The sequence below is a fragment of the Elephas maximus genome, chromosome 13, assembly GCF_024166365.1.
Source record: "Elephas maximus indicus isolate mEleMax1 chromosome 13, mEleMax1 primary haplotype, whole genome shotgun sequence".
In the NCBI taxonomy this organism is placed as follows: domain Eukaryota; kingdom Metazoa; phylum Chordata; class Mammalia; order Proboscidea; family Elephantidae; genus Elephas; species Elephas maximus.
Genome location: NC_064831.1, coordinates 54,979,516 through 54,999,532, shown reverse-complemented (window position 1 = coordinate 54,999,532; position 20,017 = coordinate 54,979,516). Strand labels below are relative to the sequence as shown.

The 20,017-nt window shown below is 51.3% G+C and overlaps 1 protein-coding gene across 2 annotated transcripts; it reads left to right on the top strand.

Annotated features, from left to right (window-relative positions):
- Positions 1–10,181: 10,181 nt before the first annotated feature.
- PIF1 (PIF1 5'-to-3' DNA helicase) lies at positions 10,182–17,638 on the top strand. 2 transcript variants are annotated; one of them, XM_049852590.1, is made up of 12 exons: positions 10,182–10,767; positions 11,646–11,778; positions 11,856–11,981; positions 12,102–12,255; positions 12,360–12,474; positions 12,551–12,657; positions 13,718–13,857; positions 14,227–14,333; positions 15,119–15,206; positions 15,334–15,479; positions 16,302–16,493; positions 16,706–17,638. In XM_049852590.1, exons 1-12 carry the CDS (start codon positions 10,198–10,200, stop codon positions 16,760–16,762), a joined length of 1,935 nt encoding a protein of 644 aa, XP_049708547.1. In that variant the 5' UTR covers positions 10,182–10,197; the 3' UTR covers positions 16,763–17,638. The 2 variants fall into 2 exon arrangements, with proteins under 2 accessions (XP_049708547.1, XP_049708548.1); XM_049852591.1 differs by lacking the exons at positions 16,302–16,493; positions 16,706–17,638 and adding an exon at positions 16,108–16,253.
- The last annotated feature ends 2,379 nt before the right edge of the window (positions 17,639–20,017 follow it).

Sequence of the window (20,017 nt, the reverse complement as noted above, 5' to 3'; positions counted from 1 at the left end):
AGAGGCAGTGACAGGCCTTCTGCACCCCCACCCTCAGCTCTCGGGTCAACCCTGCCCCAAGCCTCAGCAGAAGAATTAAGTGCCTGTGGGATCAATGGTGACCTCCTTTATCTTTGGCTGCCCTAGCAGCAGCCACGCCAGTTACCCTAGCTGCCCTTTCAGCGCTGCCTTCTACCTGCCCTAAGGCTCCCAGGCCACTTCCCAGCCTTGCCTGGAAAAGGACAACCTGGGACCCTGGGGCCAAGGGAGAAGGGGGAGCGCTTTTTCCTCAGGCCTGGACCTGGGTTCCCTCATCGAAAAGGGTGAAGAAATTCGGCCTGGGGATCTGAGAAAGTCTGTGTATGTGCAACCTCTCACAGCCACCACCCGGCTTTATTCCCTCGATCTGGAGAGCTTTGCAGCTGCTGACCCCCATGCCTGAGGACCCAGAGGATCCTGTACCTGGAAACTCAGGCTTCACCTGCAGGAGACCAGGGACCCTGGGGAATTCATGTTGCTGCACAGAAAAGCCCATTTCTGTCCCTTCTGGGCGTGAGCCACTGATAACCGCTGTGGCCTCAGTTTCCCCATCCGGCCCATGCTGTCCATCTGGTTGTTGCCTCTACAGTGCATACATCCATTCAACAGAAGTATTTTATTTTTCTCAAATGTCTGCCTATACTATACTAATGGCTGGAAGATATGGCAGGGCCCTGGGTGTCTGTCTTCTACTGGGAGAGATAAACAGATAATGAGAATACCATGTGTTAAATGTAAGGGTAAATGCACAGAGGAAGGGCACCAAAACCAGGAGAAAGAGGTAGGAGAGGTATTCTAGGCAGAGAAGACAATGTGAGCAACGTCATTAAACAGCACTGTGTGTGTGTGTATGTGTGTGTGTAGTGAGGCCAGGCTGGGGAGACAGACAAGGCTCCATGTAGGGTGGGCCTTGTAGGCTGTGCTGAGAAGACTACATTTTAAACTCAGAGCAATGGGGAGTCATTGAAGTCTTTTGGCATGGAAGTGACAGGGTCTGCTTTGCATTTGTGCCATTTAACAAATCAACAAAGTTTGCTGAGTGGCTCCTAAAGTAGGGTGCTCTCCATCCTTCATGCAGACATTAAATGATCTATTTATGGTTACTTGACTGGGAATCGGAATTGACTCGACAGCAGTAGGTTTGGTTTTTTGGTTTGGACTGGTAAGTGGTGGAGCTAGGATTCAAACCCTGCCTGACTCCAGTCTGCACTCTTAACTTCTCTACTGAAAGACCTGTTTTGCAGCATTGTGTGACCAGGCCACACAAGACCTGGACCCTGCCTTGGGGAGCTGATCAACCAGTAGGAAGGTAGACAAGTCCTGAGAAGTGCTATGATTAAGGAGTACACAGCTTGCAGTGAGAGTCAGCTCCCAGTGAGAGCCAGCTCCCAGAGGAGGGGCTGGAGCGATTGGGTTAAATTCTACCAGTGTTAGCTGAATGGAGGACTGCGGGAATTTTCAGGTAGAAAGAACATCATGCACAAAAGTGAGAACATGTAGAACATCTTGTTAGGGGAACTGGAGGTCATTTCTGTGTGGTCATAATGCTTGGGGTGGGAGGCGAAATGAGGAGAGATGCTGATAAGGAGGTAGCAGGAATCAGAGCCATGAAGGGCCTTGAGTGCTGACCTAAGGGATTTGAAATTCCTCCTGCATGTAGCACAGGGCCACTGGAGGGTTGAGTCAGGGTGTGACATGATCCCATCTTCATTTTAAAAGCTCACTTTCATGGCTGCTGTGTGGAGAATGGAATGATGGGGCAAAAGAGACAAGGAGGCCCACTGAGTAGGAGACTGTTACAAAAATCCAGGTGGGAAGTGATGGGACCTGAGCCAGAGTAGTCGTTATGAGAATCAGGGGGACAGAATCCCGAGATAGTAAAGAAACAGAGGTGGGGTCAAGACTTGGAGAGAATGATTTCATTATTCATTGACTTATTCATTCAGTAAATATTTGTTAGGAGTCCAGCATGTATCAGACAATGTTCTAAACACAAAGGACAAAGCTGTGAATATGACAGGCATGGTCCCTGCCCTCATGAACCTGGAAGAAAGAGAGGATAGGCAAGTTAACCAATGAATATGCTAACAAGAGAATGCAATAAGTTCTATAAAGGAAATAAACAAGATAATGAAATAGTAACTGAGGGAGCCCATTTTAGATACAGTGTGTGTAGTAGAGAGAAGGCTATCTGAAGAGGGGATATTTCCGTTGAGACCTGAAAGATGAGAAAGAGCCACATGAGGTGGGGAGGGTATTTTGTACCGAGGAAAGAGCAGGTGCAAAGATCTGGCACAGGAAAGGGCTTGGGGTGTTCAAGGAACATTAAGGAGGCCAGTGTGATAAGCGACTTGTGAGCTAGGAAGAGAGTGGTAGACTTGAGATCACAGAGAAAGGAAGGGGAGTTGGTCTCAGGATATGGTAAAGACTAGATGTTGTATCCTAAAAGGAGTAGCATAAGACATCACTGAGAACTTTTAACTAGAAAAAAAAAGTGGCAAAATATGAATTATGTTTTTGAAAATATCCCTCTTACTGCTGTTTGGGGATGGATTGTAGAGGGGCCAGAGTGGAAGATGGGAATTCAGTGATGATTAGAAGATTACTGCTGTAATCCAGGGGAGACATGATGGGCTACTAGCTCTAGAGTGTGGGATCGGGATGATGGGAAGTGAATAGATTAGAAATACATTTTGGAGGGAGAAACTACCAGGTTTCAGTGGCAGCTTGGATGTGGTAGATGAAGAAGAAATCAAGAATGTGGTGTGGGTTTTTAACTTGAGCCAAATATGGTGGTGTCATTTACTGAGATGATAAAGACAAGGAGAAAAACTGTTGTGCATGGTATTGGGAAAGATTAAAAGCTTCATTATGGAGATAGTGAATTGACATGCCAAATAGGCATCCATTTCAGGATGTAGCATATGATCAAGAACCGATGGTACTGAAGGAAGAAGTCCAAGCTGCACTGAAGACATTGGTGAAAAATGAGGCTCCAGGAACTGACAGAAGACCAACTGAGATGTTTCAATAAACGGATGCAATACTGGAAGCCCTCACTCTATGACAAGAAATTTGGAAAACAGCTACCTGGCCAGCTGACTGGAAGAGATCCATATTTGTGCCCATTCCAAAGAAAGGATGATCCAACAGAACACAGAAAGTATTGAACAATATCATTAATATCACATGTAAGTAAAATTTTGCTGAAGATAATTCAAAAATGGTTGCAGCAGTAAATGGACAAGGAACTGCCAGAAATTCAAGCCGGATTCAGAAAAGGACATGAAACGAGGGATATCCTTGCTGATGTCAGATGGATTTTGACTGGAAGCAGAGAATACCAGAAAAATATTTACTTGTTTTATTGAGTATGCAAAAGTATTTGTGTGGATCATAACAAATTATGAATAATATTGAGAAGAATGGGAATTCCAGAACACTTAATTGTGCTCATGTGGAACCTGTACATAGACCAAGAGGCAGTTGTTGGAGCAAGGGGTTACTGCATGGTTTAAAATCAAGCAAGTTATGTGTCAGGATTGTATCCTTTCACCATACTTATTCAGTCTGTATGCTGAGCAAATAATCTGAGAAGCTGGACTATATGCAGAAGAATGTGGCATCAGGATTACAGAAAGACTCATTAACAACCTTCATCATGTGGATGACACAGCCTTGCTTGCTGAATGCCAAGAAGACTTGAAGCACTTACTGATGAAGATCAAAGACCACAGCCTTCAGTATGGATTACACCTCAACATAAAGAAAACGAAAATCCTCACAACTGAACCAATAAGCAACATTGTGATAAACACAGAAAAGACTGAAGTTGTCAAGGATTTTTTTACTTGGATCCATAATCGACGCCCACAGAGGCAGGAGTCAAGAAATCAAAAGACGTATTGCATTGAATGAATCTGCTGCAAAAGACCTTTTTAAAGCTATTAAAAAGCAAAGATGTTGCTTTGAGGACTATGGTGTGCCTGACCCAAGCCATGGTGTTTTCAATTGCCTCATATGCATGAGAAAGCCAGACAATGAATAAGAAAGACCAAAGAATTCATGCCTTTGAATTATGGTGTTGGCAAAGAATATTGAATATTTAATATACCACGGACTGCCAGAATAATGAACAAATCTGTCTTGGAAGAAGCACAGCCAGAATGCTCCTTAGAAGTGAGGCTGGTGAGACTTCTCTCACATACTTTGGACATGCTATCAGAAGGGACCAGTCCCTGGAGAAGGATATCATGTTTGGTAAAGCAGAGGGTCAGCGAAAAAGAAGAAGACCCTCAATGAGATGGACTGACACAGTGGCTGCAACAATGGGCTCAAACATAGCAATGATTGTGAGAATTGTCAGGATGGTGCAGGACTGGGCGTTGTTTCATTCTGTGGTACATAGGGTCCCTGTGAGTTGGAACCAACTTGATGGCACCTAACAAGAAGACGGGAAGGGGGTGCTCTTTTGAGATTCCATTGAGATGAATGTGGAAAATGCCCTTTGTAAACCAATGGGCCCTGTGCTAATGTCACTGTCATTATTAAAGAGTCGGGGATTGGACGGAGACCTCCCAGTGAGAGGAAAGAAAGCAAATAAGGCGGAAGAAGTTGCAGGGGAGGAAGTTTCATAAAGAAGAAAGCCTGTTCCTTTTGAGAGCTTCACTTAAAACCAGGCATCGGGTTAGGCGAGCAGATCGGGAGCAGTATTGCGCTTCGCTTGGAGTTGACCTTCCGGTGGCAGCAGTGAGCAAAGGACCAGGCGGAAGCGGAGAACCGCCCAAAGGAGGCAATACGGCCCCTGCTGTGAGGACTCCTCTGGCTCCGCCTCCCTCCGCCAGCGGCCAATCAGGATCCGGACTACCGGACGGGCGGTGCGGGGGCGGGGACAGAGTCGGAGGACAGTTACCACTGCGAGGCAGTGCGCAGTTATTCGTTCCTTTCTGCCCAAGGGGTTAACTGTTGTTCTTTCTGCAAATACCTGAGTGATCCTACAACTATTTTGGAAAAAGATCTGGCAGTTTCCTGTAAAACTAAACATGCACCTACCGTATGATTTCTCACCTATTTACCCAAAAGAAATTAAAGCATAAATCCACAAAAAGTGGACTTTCTATCAACAGGAAAATGGATAAACCGTATCCACACAATGTAATACTACTCCGCAATAAAATGGAACCAACTACTGATACACGCAACAGTATGGATGAATCTCGAAATTACTTTGCAGAGTGAAAGAAGCTTTCCGCGCGAGAAGATATACTGTATGGTTCCTTTTATAAGAAGTTTTAAAACAAGCTAATCTCTGGTGAAAACAAAATCAAAACAGGGGTTGTCTGGGGATTGAGGGTGGGGAATGACCAGGAAGGGGCACGAGGGAACTTTCTAGGCGACAGTAATGTTCTTATTGCTGCCCAGTAGAACTTTCTGCAAAGATGTATGTCCAGTATGGTAGCTATTGTGGTTATTGATCACTTAAAATGTGGCTAGTGTGACCAAAGAACTGAATATTTGATTTTATTTAACTTCAATTAATTTAAAATTTAATAGACATATGTGGCTTAAAAAAAAAATCCCAAACCCATCGCCAACGACTCAATTCCGACTCCAGTGGCTACCATACTGGATACCACAGTTATGTATCTTGATAGGGGTTTGAGTTACACAGGTGGATACATTTCTCAAAACTCCTCTAATGATACGCCTAAGATCTGTGCATTTCACTGTATGTAAATTTTACTTAAAAAAAGTAAACAAATATTGAACTCTAATGGCATGCATGCTGAAGCCTTAGAAGTGAAATGTACTGATGTCTGCCACTCTAAAATGTGTAACAAAAGGAAGAGACAATGGATGTAGGGATGGATAGATGGATAAACCAAAACCCATTGCTGTCAATTCTGACTCATAGCAACCCTATAGGACAGTGTAGAACTGTCCTCTAGAAATCCCTAGGCTGTAATCTTTGGAGAAGCAGACTGCCACATTTCTCCCGAGGAGGGTTTGAACCACCTACCTTTCAGTTAGCCGCCAAGGCTTAACTGCTGTGCTACCAGGGCTGCTTTGGCTACATAGATGGGTCCCCCAAAAAGGGTAGACAGGTGATGAAGCAAATATAGCAAAAATGTTAGTTGTAGGATCTAGGTGGTAGGTATATGTAAAAAATTCTTTTGATCTTTCTGTATATGTTTGAATATTTTCATAATAAAATGTTGGGGAAAAAAAAAACCATGTGGAAGTTCCTGTGCCCTCCCTAGAGGCAGCCTGGGTTGAAGTGAGCAGGCTGTTTTGAGTGTCCTAGTTCCCATTAAAGGAGCTCTGGTGGCACAATGGTTAAGCGCTCAGCTGCTAACCAAAAAGTTGGTGGTTTAAACCAACCCATCGGCTCCACAGGTGAAAAGACCTGGCGATCTGCTCCAGTAAAGATTACATCCTAGAAAATACGATGAGACAGTTCTACCCTGTCATATAGGGCCGCTATGAGTCAGAATCAACTTGATGGCAAACAGCAACAGCCCCTTTTTAAGCAGAGGGTAGTGGAAAGAGAAAACAAGCTTTGGAAATAAGACAGGCTTGGGTTCTTAATCCCCACTGTTTTACCTTCTAGCTGTATGACTGTATTAGTTTCCTATTGCTCCTGTAACAAATTGCCACAAATTTAGTGGTTTAAAACAACGCAATGTTATTATCTGACAGTTCTGGAAGTCAGATGTCTAAGATGGGTGGTCAGGGCTGTGTACCTTCTGGATGCTATAGGGGAGAATCATTTCCTTGCCTTTTCCAGGTTCTAGGGAACTCCTGTACTCCTTGACTTATGGCCCAATCCTCCATCTTCAAAGCCAGCAGTATAGCATCTTCAAATCGTTCTCTGACTTCTGCTTCCTTATTCACATTAAGACAGGGAACTGAGGGCCCCCCAAATCTGCAAATGAAGTAACAAGAAATGGGCCAAGGCGCAGAAACAAAGCCATTCCCCGGAACAACTGCGCAGGGTATCAGAAAAGAGCCTGCAAACTTCTTTAAAGTTGTCTTTCAGAAGCAGCTGGAGAAAACCAGCCCCAGGGACATGCATAGAACATCCACCTGTGACCCCTGTGTGACCTTCCACCAGGGGCAGTGAGGGACTGCAGCAGCAGCAGGGAGACTGTGTAGGCATGACACCCCATTAATAAATCGTGCTATGAGTCCCAGAGGCCTCTGGGACAGAAACCATCTTAGAAAGCTGCTGCGCTCACCATAGTTAACATATCCTGGCCTATGCCTGAGAATAAACGTGAATCTTTTCCCACCCAAGAACTTTTAAAAACCCAGGCCCGTCTTTTGTTCTGTGAGATGGGGGTAAACGTTACTCTAGGCCCTCCTCTAGGCAAGCCTTTTCAATGAAGCTTTGTTTGTGTGGAAAATTCTGCGTGCCTTACCTGTTCATTCTTGACCAGTGAGAGGCAAGAACCTTATTCCGGTAACATCTCCTTCCCTGACTCTTCTGCCTTCTTGTTTTCCTTATAAGGACCCTTGTGATTACATTGGGCCAACCCAGATAATCCAGGGTAATCTCACTTCTCAAGATCCTTAATTTAATCACATCTGCAAAGTCCCTTTTTGCCATGTAAGGTAACATATTCACAAATTCTGGTAATTAGAACACGGACATCTTTGGGGGGCCATCATTCTGCCTGCAGTGACTGTGAATTTTCCTTAATGTATTTGTTTACTCATTGGCAATGACCTATGACACTAAGTCAAGACAACACTGAATAGGAAAAATATTTCCCCTAAATTTTTTGGTAATAATTTTATTGAGATATAATTCATACACCGGACAATTTACTCTTTAAAAGTGTACAATTCAGTGGCATTTAGTTCAGTCACCAAGTTGTCCAATCATCAGCACAGTTTTAGGACAGCTTCATCCTTCTCCCAGTTTTACACATGAGGAAAGCACCACTTGAGAGGTTAAGGAAACTTGCTGAGGGTAACATCTAATTGGCAGGGCTGGGATAACTCAGGAAACCCTGGTGGCATAGTGGTTAATTGCTAGGGCTGCTAACCAAAGGGTGGGCAGTTTGAATCTGCCAGGCACTCCTTGGAAACTCTGTAGGGCAGTTCTACTCTGTCCTGTGAGGTCGCTATGAGTCGGAATCAACTCCACGGCACTGGGTTTGGTTTTTGGTTTTGGTTTGGGATAACTCACTGGGCGACAGGAGCCAGATTCTAGCCCTAGTTTTGTTCCACTCCCTTCATGAAGTTAGGCTAGTCATGTGGAGCAATGCGATGTAGAGGTTAAGGCAGCTGGCTCTTAGGTCACAGCTGGGTTCAAGGTATGGTTCCGCAAGCTAAAAACTACGTGACCTTCGGTAAAACCTCTTGGCGCCTCGGTTTCCTCATCTGGAAAATGAGGGTAATTCAATACACGGTAGCTATCATTATTTTTATCATTATCTGTAAAGTGAGTGGCTAGCCTCCCTTCGAACATCCTTTCTAGTATGTAATTTCAAGCTTCAATGAGAGAAAAAAGATAATTAAAAATAAATTCCCCAAGTACCCAGTGCAACAAGGGAAAGAATTCCCTGAAGACGGGGGCTCACACTCTTCCCTCTGGGCATGGCACCTAAGCCAGTGGGAAAGACAAACGCGTAAAATGACCAGCTGAAGGTAAAACAGGCTGGAAAGAGTTGGGAGGCCGGCAGTGGTCCTCAGAGCAGAAACAGGAGTGAGAGAGATCCGAGGCAGCTCTTACCCATGGCCAGGTCTCGGCTGGTGGAGACCCACGGTCGCCGGGGCTGGGGGTGGGGAGTATTGGAAGAAGGCTTTTGAAAGTAAATCTTCAGAGCCGCGCTGGAGCACGTGACACCCCCAGCCCGCCCCCTGGCTCACTACACTTGGTATGCTCCGGCCAAAATAACAAACCGTCTCCCTCCTGCGTGCGATTGGTACAGCCCGAGCTGAGTAAATTGGAACCCAAGGAAAGACCTGCCTAGCGACACGCCCCTGCCTCTGATTGGCTGAAGAATGTAAAGCTCCCTCCGATGATAGGGTGGTGTTCTGCCCCGAGTATTTGAAAGGTCCTTTTTTTTTTTTTTTTAGTTCCGGAGCTTTCCTGTCCCCGGCAGGCCGGCTCCCCGTCAGCTGCAAGAGAGTGAGTGTCTACCGGAGCTCCGAGGTGGGAGGCGGAGAGCCTGACTTCTTCCAGGGGTTAGAATCCCTGCTGGGAGGGTGCAGATGAGTGGGTAGACGGAGGGAGCACCCATACCCACGGTAGAGGTGGGAAGCGCCTAGCAGCCGTTGTGGCTTAAGAAGGGCAAGCATTAGTTTCCACTTATACACACAGGGAATGGTGAGACCAGATACACCAGGGCACGTATCTGGAAGACCCCCACAGCCCACCCACCAAAAAAAAAAAACCCGTTGCGGTGGAGTCGATACCGACTCATAGCGACCCTATAGAACAGAGTAAGGTTTCCAACGAGCTGCTGCTGGATTCGAACTGCCGACCTTTTCATTAGCGGCCTGAGCTCTTAACCACTGAGCCACCAGTGCTCCATTTGGAAGACAAAAGGCGCTCATTACATGTCAGCCCTCTCCCTATCTCCCCACGTGGGAGTCCCCTGCTTCCTGGGAAGAGGACCCTAAGGATTCCTGTGCCCGCCCCGGATCTTTGGAAGCAGTCTGGTCCACTCCTTCTGTGGCCTTTGAGTTCCTTCAGAACAGCCCGAGTCTCCCCAATCCTGGGTGCATGTGACAGAGCCCATCCACCGCTCCGGAATTTGTTGTGTCCGACCAGACCAAACCCACCGCCGTAAAATGGATTCTGACTTACAGCGACCCTATAGGGCAGAGTAGAACTGCCCCCATAGGGTTTCCAAGGCTGTAAATCTTTGCGGAAGCAGACTGCCACATCTTTCTCCCTCCGAGAGGCTGGTGGGTTCCAACAACCGATCTTTCGGTTAGCAGCCTAGCGCTTTAACCACTGCGCCACCAGGGCTCCGTAGGAGAGTACATTTCTAAGAGTTAATTTTCGGTTGGCCACTGCGCCCTTTACCGGTGACAGCCTCGGTAACCCCATGCGTCCTCAACCGGGTCCCCTGTCACTGCCTCTATAACACCCATTATGTCCCTGAGCCCACCGTGACCCCTGCGCTCCGGTCCCTTCGCAGACCTAAGGCGGCGGCGGCGGCGATGGCGATGCTGTTGGGCACCGAGACCGCGGCAGCAGAGTGCGAGGACGCCGAGTTGCGGTGCCGCGTGGCGGTGGAGGAGCTGAGCCCCGGCGGGCAGCCGCGAAAGCGTCAGTCCCTGCGCACCGCGGAGCTGAGCCTGGGTCGCAACGAGCGCCGCGAGCTGATGCTGCGGCTGCAGGCGCCGGGGCCTGCGGGGCGGCCGCGCTGCTTCCCCCTGCGCGCCGCGCGCCTCTTCACGCGCTTTGCCGCCGCCGGGCGCAGTGCGCTGCGTCTCCCTGCTGACGGCGCTCCCCGGCCAGGTGCCGGCGCTGTGCAGCTGTTGCTCTCCGACTGCCCCCCGGACCGCCTGCGCCGCTTCCTACGCACGCTGCGCCTCAAGCTGGCGGCGGCCCCAGGGCCCGGGCCGGTCTCCGCCCGAGCGCAGCTGCTTGGCCCGCGGCCCCGCGACTTTGTCACCATCAGCCCCGTGCAGCCCGAGGAGCTACGGCGCGTGGCGGCCGCCCGGGCCCCGGACACCACGCTGGTGAAGTTGCCGGAGAAGCCCCGGACTGGGGCTGCACACAGCAAGGTGAGGACAGGAAACGGGGGCACCTCTGGGAGTAAGGCCCAAGTTTAGGCGGAAGATGGTGGTGCAGTTTGAAGAGGCTGGTGGTTATCTCAGAGGAGACGCCCACCCCACATCTGAGTATGACGGAGATGAGGAACTGTGTCTGTGTTTCTCATCATGGAATGCCTGAGACTGGGTAAAACAGCAGGAAAAGGGAGCCCAGGCCTAAGCCCTGGGGGCCACCCACGTGCAAAGAGAAAGCAGAGAGGGAGGCCTGGAAAGGAAAAGGAGAGTGTAGCAGCCCGGGAGCAGACAGGAGCTTCTGGACAGAGTGAAGCAGTCAGCGGTGCCAGGCGCAGCCAAGAGGTCCAGTAGGTCCAAGTGGACGAAGAGTCTGCTGGGCTCGACAGTGTTTGTGGACTGCGGCAGGTGTATCACACACCATGAGGGTCTGAGATTAAGCTGAGGAGAAGATGGAGATGGAGCAAGAAAGGCCCCTGGCTAGGGAAGGTTTTGCTCAGGTGTTTTGAGGTGAGAGGGGCAGGTTTGTGACAGGAAGGTAAGTGAAAAGGAAGGCTGAGTGAGAAGACCAGAGAGGTTAGGAAACCCCAGGGAAGGAGCTGGAGGATGGTCCAGACCCACACTGAGGTGGCCTCAGGGCACCAGATGTCAGTGGAGACCCAGCCTTGGTTCCTTCCTCAAGGAGAGGCTTGGACCCCAATAGTTGCTGCCAAGATCTTCAGGTGAACCAGGCTAGAGTCACATCCCTGCCCATTTCTGCCCAAGGGCTCCAAGGAGGGAGACCAGCAGAGAGACAAAGGGGTGCCGGGCCAAGAAGGGGGGCTGGCAATGTCTAGGGGTGGGAAGGGACCCTGAGATAGCCCTGCCCACCCTCCCAGGAAGCCCCAAGGTGGCCCCTGCCTGTGAAGAGGCTGAGCTTGCCCCCCACCAAGCCACGGCTTTCCGAGGAGCAGGCGGCTGTGCTGAGGGTCGTGCTCAAAGGACAGAGCATTTTCTTCACTGGGAGCGCAGGTAGTAGGGGACAGAGCGGGGTGGGGGGAGCAGGGGAGATGGAAGAGCAGATGGCTCTGACTTTGTCCCCTGCTCAGGGACAGGGAAGTCATACCTGCTGAAGCGTATCCTGGGCTCACTGCCCCCCATGGGCACTGTGGCCACTGCTAGCACTGGGGTGGCAGCCTGTCACATTGGAGGTACCACCCTCCATGCCTTTGCAGGTAAGTGGGATCCTCTGGGGCTTGACCTTGGAGCAAGCCAGGCCTGTGGGGAGAGGGGAGGGGAGTTGGAGTTGGGAGAAGGCTGGGGTCTCAGCCCAGGCTGAATAGTGTCATTCACAGGCATCGGCTCAGGCAAGGCCCCCCTGGCCCAGTGTGTGGCCCTGGCCCAGCGCCCAGGTGTGCGGCAGGGCTGGCTGAACTGCCAGCGGCTGGTCATTGACGAGATCTCCATGGTGGAGGCAGACCTATTTGACAAGCTGGAAGCTGTGGCCAGGTCAGTATATGCAGTGAGGGCAGCAAGTAAGGCCTGGAGTCTGGTGGCCTTGGCATGTGCAGCCTGCCCACCCTAGGCCCTAAAACCCCCATGCTCTTCCCCAGAGCTGTCCGGCAGCAGAACGAGCCCTTTGGAGGGATCCAGCTCATTATCTGTGGGGATTTTCTACAACTGCCACCTGTGACCAAGGGCTCCCAGCCCCCGCAATTCTGTTTCCAGGTGCCACTTACCCTCTGGCCCTGCCCTCCACCCCTTGGGGATCCGCTGTGCTCCCTGACCCACCCCATCCCACCAGGCCAAGAGCTGGAGGAAATGCATCCCAGTGATCCTGGAGCTGACTGAGGTGTGGAGGCAGGCGGACCAGGCCTTCATCTCTTTGCTGCAGGCTGTGAGGCTGGGCAGGTGGGCCCTGGTGGAAAGGGAGGGGACCACGAGATACGAATCCAAGAGTGGGTCAGAGCAGAGCCCTGGGAAGGGGGAGAAATGCTTGTCCTCAGGGCACAGTCTGTACAGGCAGAGGGGCCTTAGGCAGGACAAGGGAAGGATGGACAGACACAGGAAGAATTCAGGTGTTAATGCCCCATTTTACAGATGCAGAAACTGGGATTCAAAGAGGTAAGTGACCTGACCAAAGTCAGAGCCAGTAAGTGGCTGAGTTGGGATTTGAAGCCAAGTCTGTCTTGACTCCAAAACTCAAGCTCCTGTACTCTTAGAGTCTAGGAACCCTCTTGGTGGGAGGTGGACAGCACTGTAGATGTGGTACCTCCCCAGCCAGGACTGAAGATTGGAATGCTATGGTTACTGTAATGTGAAAATGGAAAGGCCAGGAGGGTAGAAGAAATGGGGCCAGACCAGCCCATGAAAGACAGGTCTGACTGGGCCAGGGCCAGGGAGGGGCTGAGGGGCCGTCTCTGACTGGCCTCCTGGCGTAGACCCAGGGGGCAGGCAGGAAGGGTCACAGCACACATGGGGGCAAGAGGAAGGCTCAGTGGCAAAGAGGGTAGAGATCATCCCCAAGCTGTTCCTCTCCTCCCATTTGAGCTACTGTTGTGTCCAGGCTTGAAACTGGGGACAGGAAAAACACAGGCTAGATTTTACCCTCAAGGCAGCAGGCAGGGGGCTAGAGGATTATACCCTGGAGGCTGATCTGATTACAGGGTTCCTTGTCCGGATCCTCCAAACCTCTGGCCTGTGTTCCTCACCAACTTTCTCAGGAGCATTGTGGGGTGGGAGGGTGGTTAGCTCCTACCTGCCACCCATGATCACAGCCCACACGCCCCTCCCCCATGTTCATTCCCCATGTCTGGAGTCCAAGTGGGGAAGGAGCAAGTTGGCCAGCCTGGGGGCTATTAAATCTTGCCCAGGTGGCCCTTCCCAGCCCAAGGCCTGGCTCATGGCCCACACATTGCCCACCTTCCCTGGTGTTCTGGTGGGGTCTGCCCTGACCGCCTGGCCCCCACAGGTGCTCAGATGAAGTGACCCGCCAACTCCAGGCTACAGCTGCCCACAAGGTGGGGCGGGATGGGATCGTGGCCACGAGGCTCTGCACCCACCAGGATGAAGTGGCCCTCACCAATGAGAGGTGGCTGCAGGAGCTGCCAGGTGAGCAGGGAGCTGGGGTCAGGCAGGGCCGCTGGGAGAGGTACCAGGCAGCTGTGGCTCCTGTAGCCCCACCCATGGGGTTATTTGGATATCCATGCCCCCAATCTCAGTGGCCACAGAGGCCCTTATGTATGCAGATGTAACTGCGGGTGCAGTGAGTTGGCCAAGGTCACTCAGCCAGTCAGTGTTGGAAATGAGACTTGAACCCAGGCCTCTGACTCCAAAGCCCCAGGTAGGCCTGAGCTGCCCCTGCAGAGACCTTTCCTGGCCATCAGATCCCCTTCTTCCCCCACATCCCCGTCTAACAAGTGTTTTTGGAAACTGAGTCACAAGTCAGTGATTTATCATGTTTTTCTGGCTCTTTCCCAGGTGAGGTGCACAGCTTTGAGGCTATGGACAGTGACCCGGAGCAGGCCCGGACCCTGGACGCCCAGTGTCCTGCTAGTCGGGTCCTTCAGCTAAAGCTAGGGGCCCAGGTAAGTGGGAAGCCAGACCTCTTCCCTGGGAACTTGGGCCATCCTGTATGGGCCGCCCTGCTCCTTGCCCTCTGCCCAGGCACCTCCGAAACCAGTGGGCCCAATCATGACATGTGGTCACAGATGGACCCACACCAAGTCTCCCTCCTCCTATTCCCATGGCCTCCTGTCCTCAGCTTTCACTGCCCTCCTCCCCATGCACTCTGGAGCTCCAAGTAGCATTGCTTTGGACAAGCTCCTTTCCTTTGCTGAAGCTCAGTCCCGTCATCTACAAAATGGGGAGCAAATACCCACCCCACATGGCCATCTTCTGTAATGTACCCTATAGACGTGAGATTCCTACTTCCTCCCATGATGTTGGGGGAGGGTGGAATAGAACTGTCCTTGGGTCCCAAACAGCACCCAAAAGGAAAAAAGCAGGTACAGTGTGGCTGGGGGAGAGGACGCCAAGACCTGGGGGCTATCCCTGAAGATTTGTGGCCCACATACATACCCCACATCAGACCTTATAGCTTTCAAAATACTGTGATGTCTGTTACCTCGCAATCTTTACTACCTCCTTCTAAGTCACACAGAGCAAATGTTATTCTCCTTTGACACCTGGGGAAACTAAGACCCAGGAAAATAAGGCAGCTTCCCCAGGGGTCACAGCCAAGCAGTGGCAGAGCTAAGGACAGGGACTTGGTGGCCCCCATGACAGTCCCATGCTCCCAGTCTCTGAGAATAGTGCCTCCTGGAGGCGAGGCCAGCTGTTCTCCATTGCTCCATTTCTTTTTCCCTTGCAGGTGATGCTGGTGAAGAACCTAGCGGTGTCTCGGGGCCTGGTGAACGGGGCCCGAGGGGTGGTTGTTGGGTTTGAGGCCGAGGGGAGAGGTAAGTGATGCGGGGAGGTGGCAGTCCTCCTGCCTGGCTTTGCAGCAATGGGGAGGAAAGACCCCTGCCCCCCTCCCTGAGCCCTGAAGCAGGGCTGAAAGGTTAGACTTCTCCACGCCTCCCCCAGGGCTGCCCCAAGTGAGATTCCTGTGTGGAATCACCGAGGTCATCCGTGCTGACCGCTGGACAGTGCAGGCCACTGGAGGCCAGCTCCTCAGCCGGCAGCAGCTGCCCCTCCAGCTGGCCTGGGCAATATCCATCCACAAGAGTCAGGTGAGCACCCAGTGAGGGGGATGGGGACAGGGCAGGGCAGAGGGTGGACAGGACAGGCCTGGGATGTGTTGACGGGGGTGTAGAAGGGGGCTAAGCTTGCACTGGATGGAAAATTCTGGACCAGGAGTAGAATAAACCTTCCTTTAGTGTATTTCCCACCTCGCCCCCTTCTCTGCTGTCCCCAGACACATACACCCCCCCTGCCGCCATCCCACCCCACCATTTTGTGAGTCCCTACTCCAAAAAAAACCCTATTGCCATCAAGTCAATTCCAGCTCATAGTGACCCTATAGGACAGAGCAGAACTGCCACATTGGGTTTCCAAGGAGTGGCTGGTGGATTTAACTGCCAACCTTTTGGTTAGCAGCTGTAGCTCTTAACCACTGTGCCACCAAGGCTCCTTACTAGACACGTTCAATTTAATCCTTAAAATTGTAATCTAATCCTTAAAATTGTATGAGGTGTAGATGTAATTATCATTCCCATTTTACAGAGGAGGGAGCTGGGGCTCAGAGAGGTTAAATAACTTGTCCAAGGTCACACTGCTAGTGAGGGTGGTGGAGCCAGGATTTTGCTCCAAGAAAACTGAGCCCTTTCTTTCACCCCTGTACCTCCACTCTTATTCTAGATCTGTAGGAACCCCCCTCCTACGCAGACACCCATCTGTGGTCAGCCCACCCTTCTGCTTCAAGCATCTCTGGACTAGACAAAGAGATCCTGGGCTGCAGCTGGGCGGAAGGTGGGGTCAGGCGTAGGGTCAGGCTCTTGGGCACAAGGGGCTTCAGGCTGAGGTGGCTCCATCTCTGTCCTTCCACCCCCCAGGGCATGTCCCTGGATTGTGTAGAGATCTCTCTGGGCCGTGTGTTTGCCAGCGGCCAGGCCTATGTGGCCCTTTCCCGGGCCCGCAGCCTACAGGGCCTGCGTGTGCTGGACTTTGACCCCATGGTGGTATGCTGTGACCCCCGCGTGCTGCGCTTCTATGCTACCCTGAGGCGGGACAGCGGGCCCAGTCTGGTAATAGGGAGTCACCCAGCTGTGGGCCATGTGGCTGTGGGTGGGCTGGGATCTGGGACAGAGGGAGGCCCAATGGGGCCCCGAGGTGGGGGATAACAGAGCGCTCTGTTGGCTCTGTGGGGGACAGAGCAAAGGGAAGGAGATGCAGACCCCAGGCTGCAGCCCTGGGGAATGGCTCCAGCCCATGACTCGCTTCTCTGGCTCTGATCCAGGAATCCCCAAGTGAGGATGAGGTAGCCTCAGACGAGAACATGGACCCGAACCTCTGAGCGCAGCCCCAAAGAGAAGACAAAGAGTGTCTCCCCATCCTCCTGCTCCCTGGTGGAGCATGGTCCTAGAGAGCAACTGGGGGAAGGTGTCCAGTGTCCCTGTCTCCTTTCTTTAGGGGCTCTCAGGCCCCTGGCAGGGTTGAAGGCAGAGTGTTTCCCTCCACTTGCCAGCTGTCTGTTCCCCCCCTTTGCCCTGGGTGCGTGGCTTCCAGGACCAGGAATAACCCTTTCTGTGCCAGCTGGGGATGGGCCTATGGTGGTACCTGGTGTCAGAGGACAAAGCTGTCTGCGAGGGCTGGCCATAGGGCCACAGGGTTCTGAACGATGTGCCCCTTGGGCTGCAGAGGGGAGAGGCAGCCCAAACAGGCGCTGGGAGCATGAACAGGCCTCTCTATGCAGGGGACCTGCGGAGGAGTCAGGCCAGGTGCAGGCCCAGACCAGAGAATGGAGCTCAGGGGTGTCTCTCCAGCTCAGCCCAGCCCAGCATAGCTCAGGCAAGCACCTCCTGGGCCTAACCTAAGTACGTACACTACAAATGTGTGCCCATATTTTAAGCTGCTTTTTGGGGAAAGGGAATATTTGGGGGCATTGAAATGGATGCTTTCAGGTTGTATTTATTTGGGACAAATAAACTTGTGAATTGTGTAAGAACTGGGAATCTCCTGCTCTCTTTAAATGGGCGGCTCTGCCTGAGGCCTGGGATACCCATTCCAGGAAGGCCTGCTCCTGCTTGTTTCCCGCGCCCTCTCTCTCTCTCTCACTTGTGCACACACACACAAAGTGGTTTGTTTACACCGTGCTGGCTGAGATGACAGCATCCTTATGTGAGGCTTTGTTGGTACCATTGGTTGTTCGGGAAGCTGAGCTGTCTGAGGTTGGTGACTAACAGTGAAATGACAAGGTGAGTCACAACACCCAGTAGTCAGACAAGGGCACCCTAGAGAATTCACGTGATGGGAAACAGCAGACACCACGTTGGAAGAATGCTAGTGGCCTCGGTAGAAACGTTCCCAGTTTGGGCCTTGGCAAAGCTCCAGCTTGGAAGTTCTAACGGGGATGATCGTCCACAAACTAACTTCAGTTTATCCAAAAACCTGATGGATGGGGAGGGTTGGGGAGGATGTGGAGAAATTGAAACCCTCATCTATCGCCAATGGGAATGTAAAATGTTGTAGCCACTGTGGAAAACAGTTTGGCACTTTTCTCAAAAAGTTAAGCATAGAATTACCACATGACCCAGCAGTTCCATTCCTAGGTTTATACTCCTAAAAATTAAAAGCAGAAATGCAAATACTTGTACACCCATGTCCATTGCAGCATTATTCACAGTAGCCAAAGGGTGAAGACCACCCTAATGTTCAACAGATGAGTAGATAAATAGAAGGTATGCCACTCCTAGAGGTCACTTTTCGGCCAAATAATAGATTGGGTTATAAAATAAACAATATCACCTATGGCTGATATCGTGCACCCTTAAACAATCAACTATATGAGACCAAACAATCAACATTTACCCAAAAGCAAAGAAGAGAAGGCAAGCAGGGGCAGGGAGGCTAGAGCCATGGAAACAGAACTAACAGAATGGAGATAATGAGAATGCTGACACATCGTGAAAATTATAACCAATGTCACAATTTGTATAAACTTGAGCCATGTTAGTCAGGACTGGAGCTCCCAGTGTTGTACAGGAACCCAGGGGCAGGCCTCTCACCCCCATGGCCTCGTGGTGGCTGCTGCCATTGGCACTGACCAGGGATGGGCTGTGGTGGGGAGGGCTTTCTGAGAGCCATAGCCTCTCCAGGTGCCCCACACCAGGCCCATGGAGACTCTGCCACATCCCTGTGCTGCTCCCAGGGGGCCCTCTGACCATTTGCCTCTTCCCAGCCTTGGGGATCCTCCTTCTCTCTGCCTCTCCTTACCCCCAGCATAACCCCCTCCAGGAACTGGCTCTCGTAAACAAAAGCCAGGAAAAAGTGTGTCCTCTGGTAGCTTCTCGGTTGGAAGCAAAGAAGCACAAAGGCCTGCTGACCCACTTAGAATATGGGGGCAGATGAGGAGGGATAAGTACAGGCAGAACAAAGGAGAAAATCCGGTATCATCCTGTCATGCTGGGGTAAAGGAGTACTCACCCGCCCTGTGTGTTCATTCATTCACTCCACAAATATTGATCGATTGAGGGCCTCTAACATGCCAGGTCCTGGGCCAGGCACTGGGATCCCATGGTAAACCCCACCGATGTGGCCCTCCCTAGGGAGCCTATAGTGAGCTGGAGGGGACATTATAAACAAGGAAACAAATAACAGAATCACTTCGTACTGTGACAAGTGAGAATAATTAGAAGAAATAAGAGTGTACCTGAGGGGGTGAGGGAAGCTCACTTATAGGGTGGTCAGAAAAAGTGATTCTGATGAGAGGACATTTGAACCAAGACCAGAAGAATGAGCCAGAGAAGGTGCAAGCCTGTCGGAGAGAGCTGCCACCCCTGACATACCTCCATGACTTTACTCATGTCCTTTCTAGCCTGGTATCCCTCATTAACTCTTTAAGACTCGGCTCAGCCATCACGCGCTGTTTCCCAGGATCTAGCCCTGGCCTTTTCTAGCCAGAGCTGTCGGTTCCTGCCTGGAACCCCATGCACTGTGTTGTCCTTGGCTGTGGGGCTGTCTCCACCAGCAGGCTCCTCAGAACAAGATTGAGCTCCCTGGCACCTGGCCTGGCAGGTAGAAAACGTGGAACACAGCAGGCAGCAAGGGAAGGAATAAAGGAATGAAAGAATGCAGACAGCCTGCCTGTACAGGTCCACAGGGACCTCCCTGGAGGTGTCTGTGCTGCTGCTCAGGGGACCCCTTAACTTCTCTTTTCTCCCACAGGTTGCCATTGAGTTGATTCCAACTCAAGGCAAAGCTATGTGTGTCAGAGTAGAACTTTTCCATAGGGTTTTCAATGGCTGATTTTTCAGAAGTAAATGGCCAGTCCTTTCTTCCAAGGCACCTCTGGGTGGACTTGAACCACCAACTTTTCAGTTAGCAGCCCATTGCATAAAACGTGTGCACCACCCAGGGACTCCATTGCCTCCCTAGTGGAAGGGTTTCCCAACTCTCCCCTCCACTCTCCACCAGGAAAGCGGGAGGGGAGTTTGTCAGGTGCAAGTTGGAGAAAGGCATTCAGGAAAAGGCAGGGAGGTGTGAAACAGGACCATCCCTATACTCGTGGAGGATTTCAGACAAGAGGTGGTGGGAACTGAAGGAGCAGGCC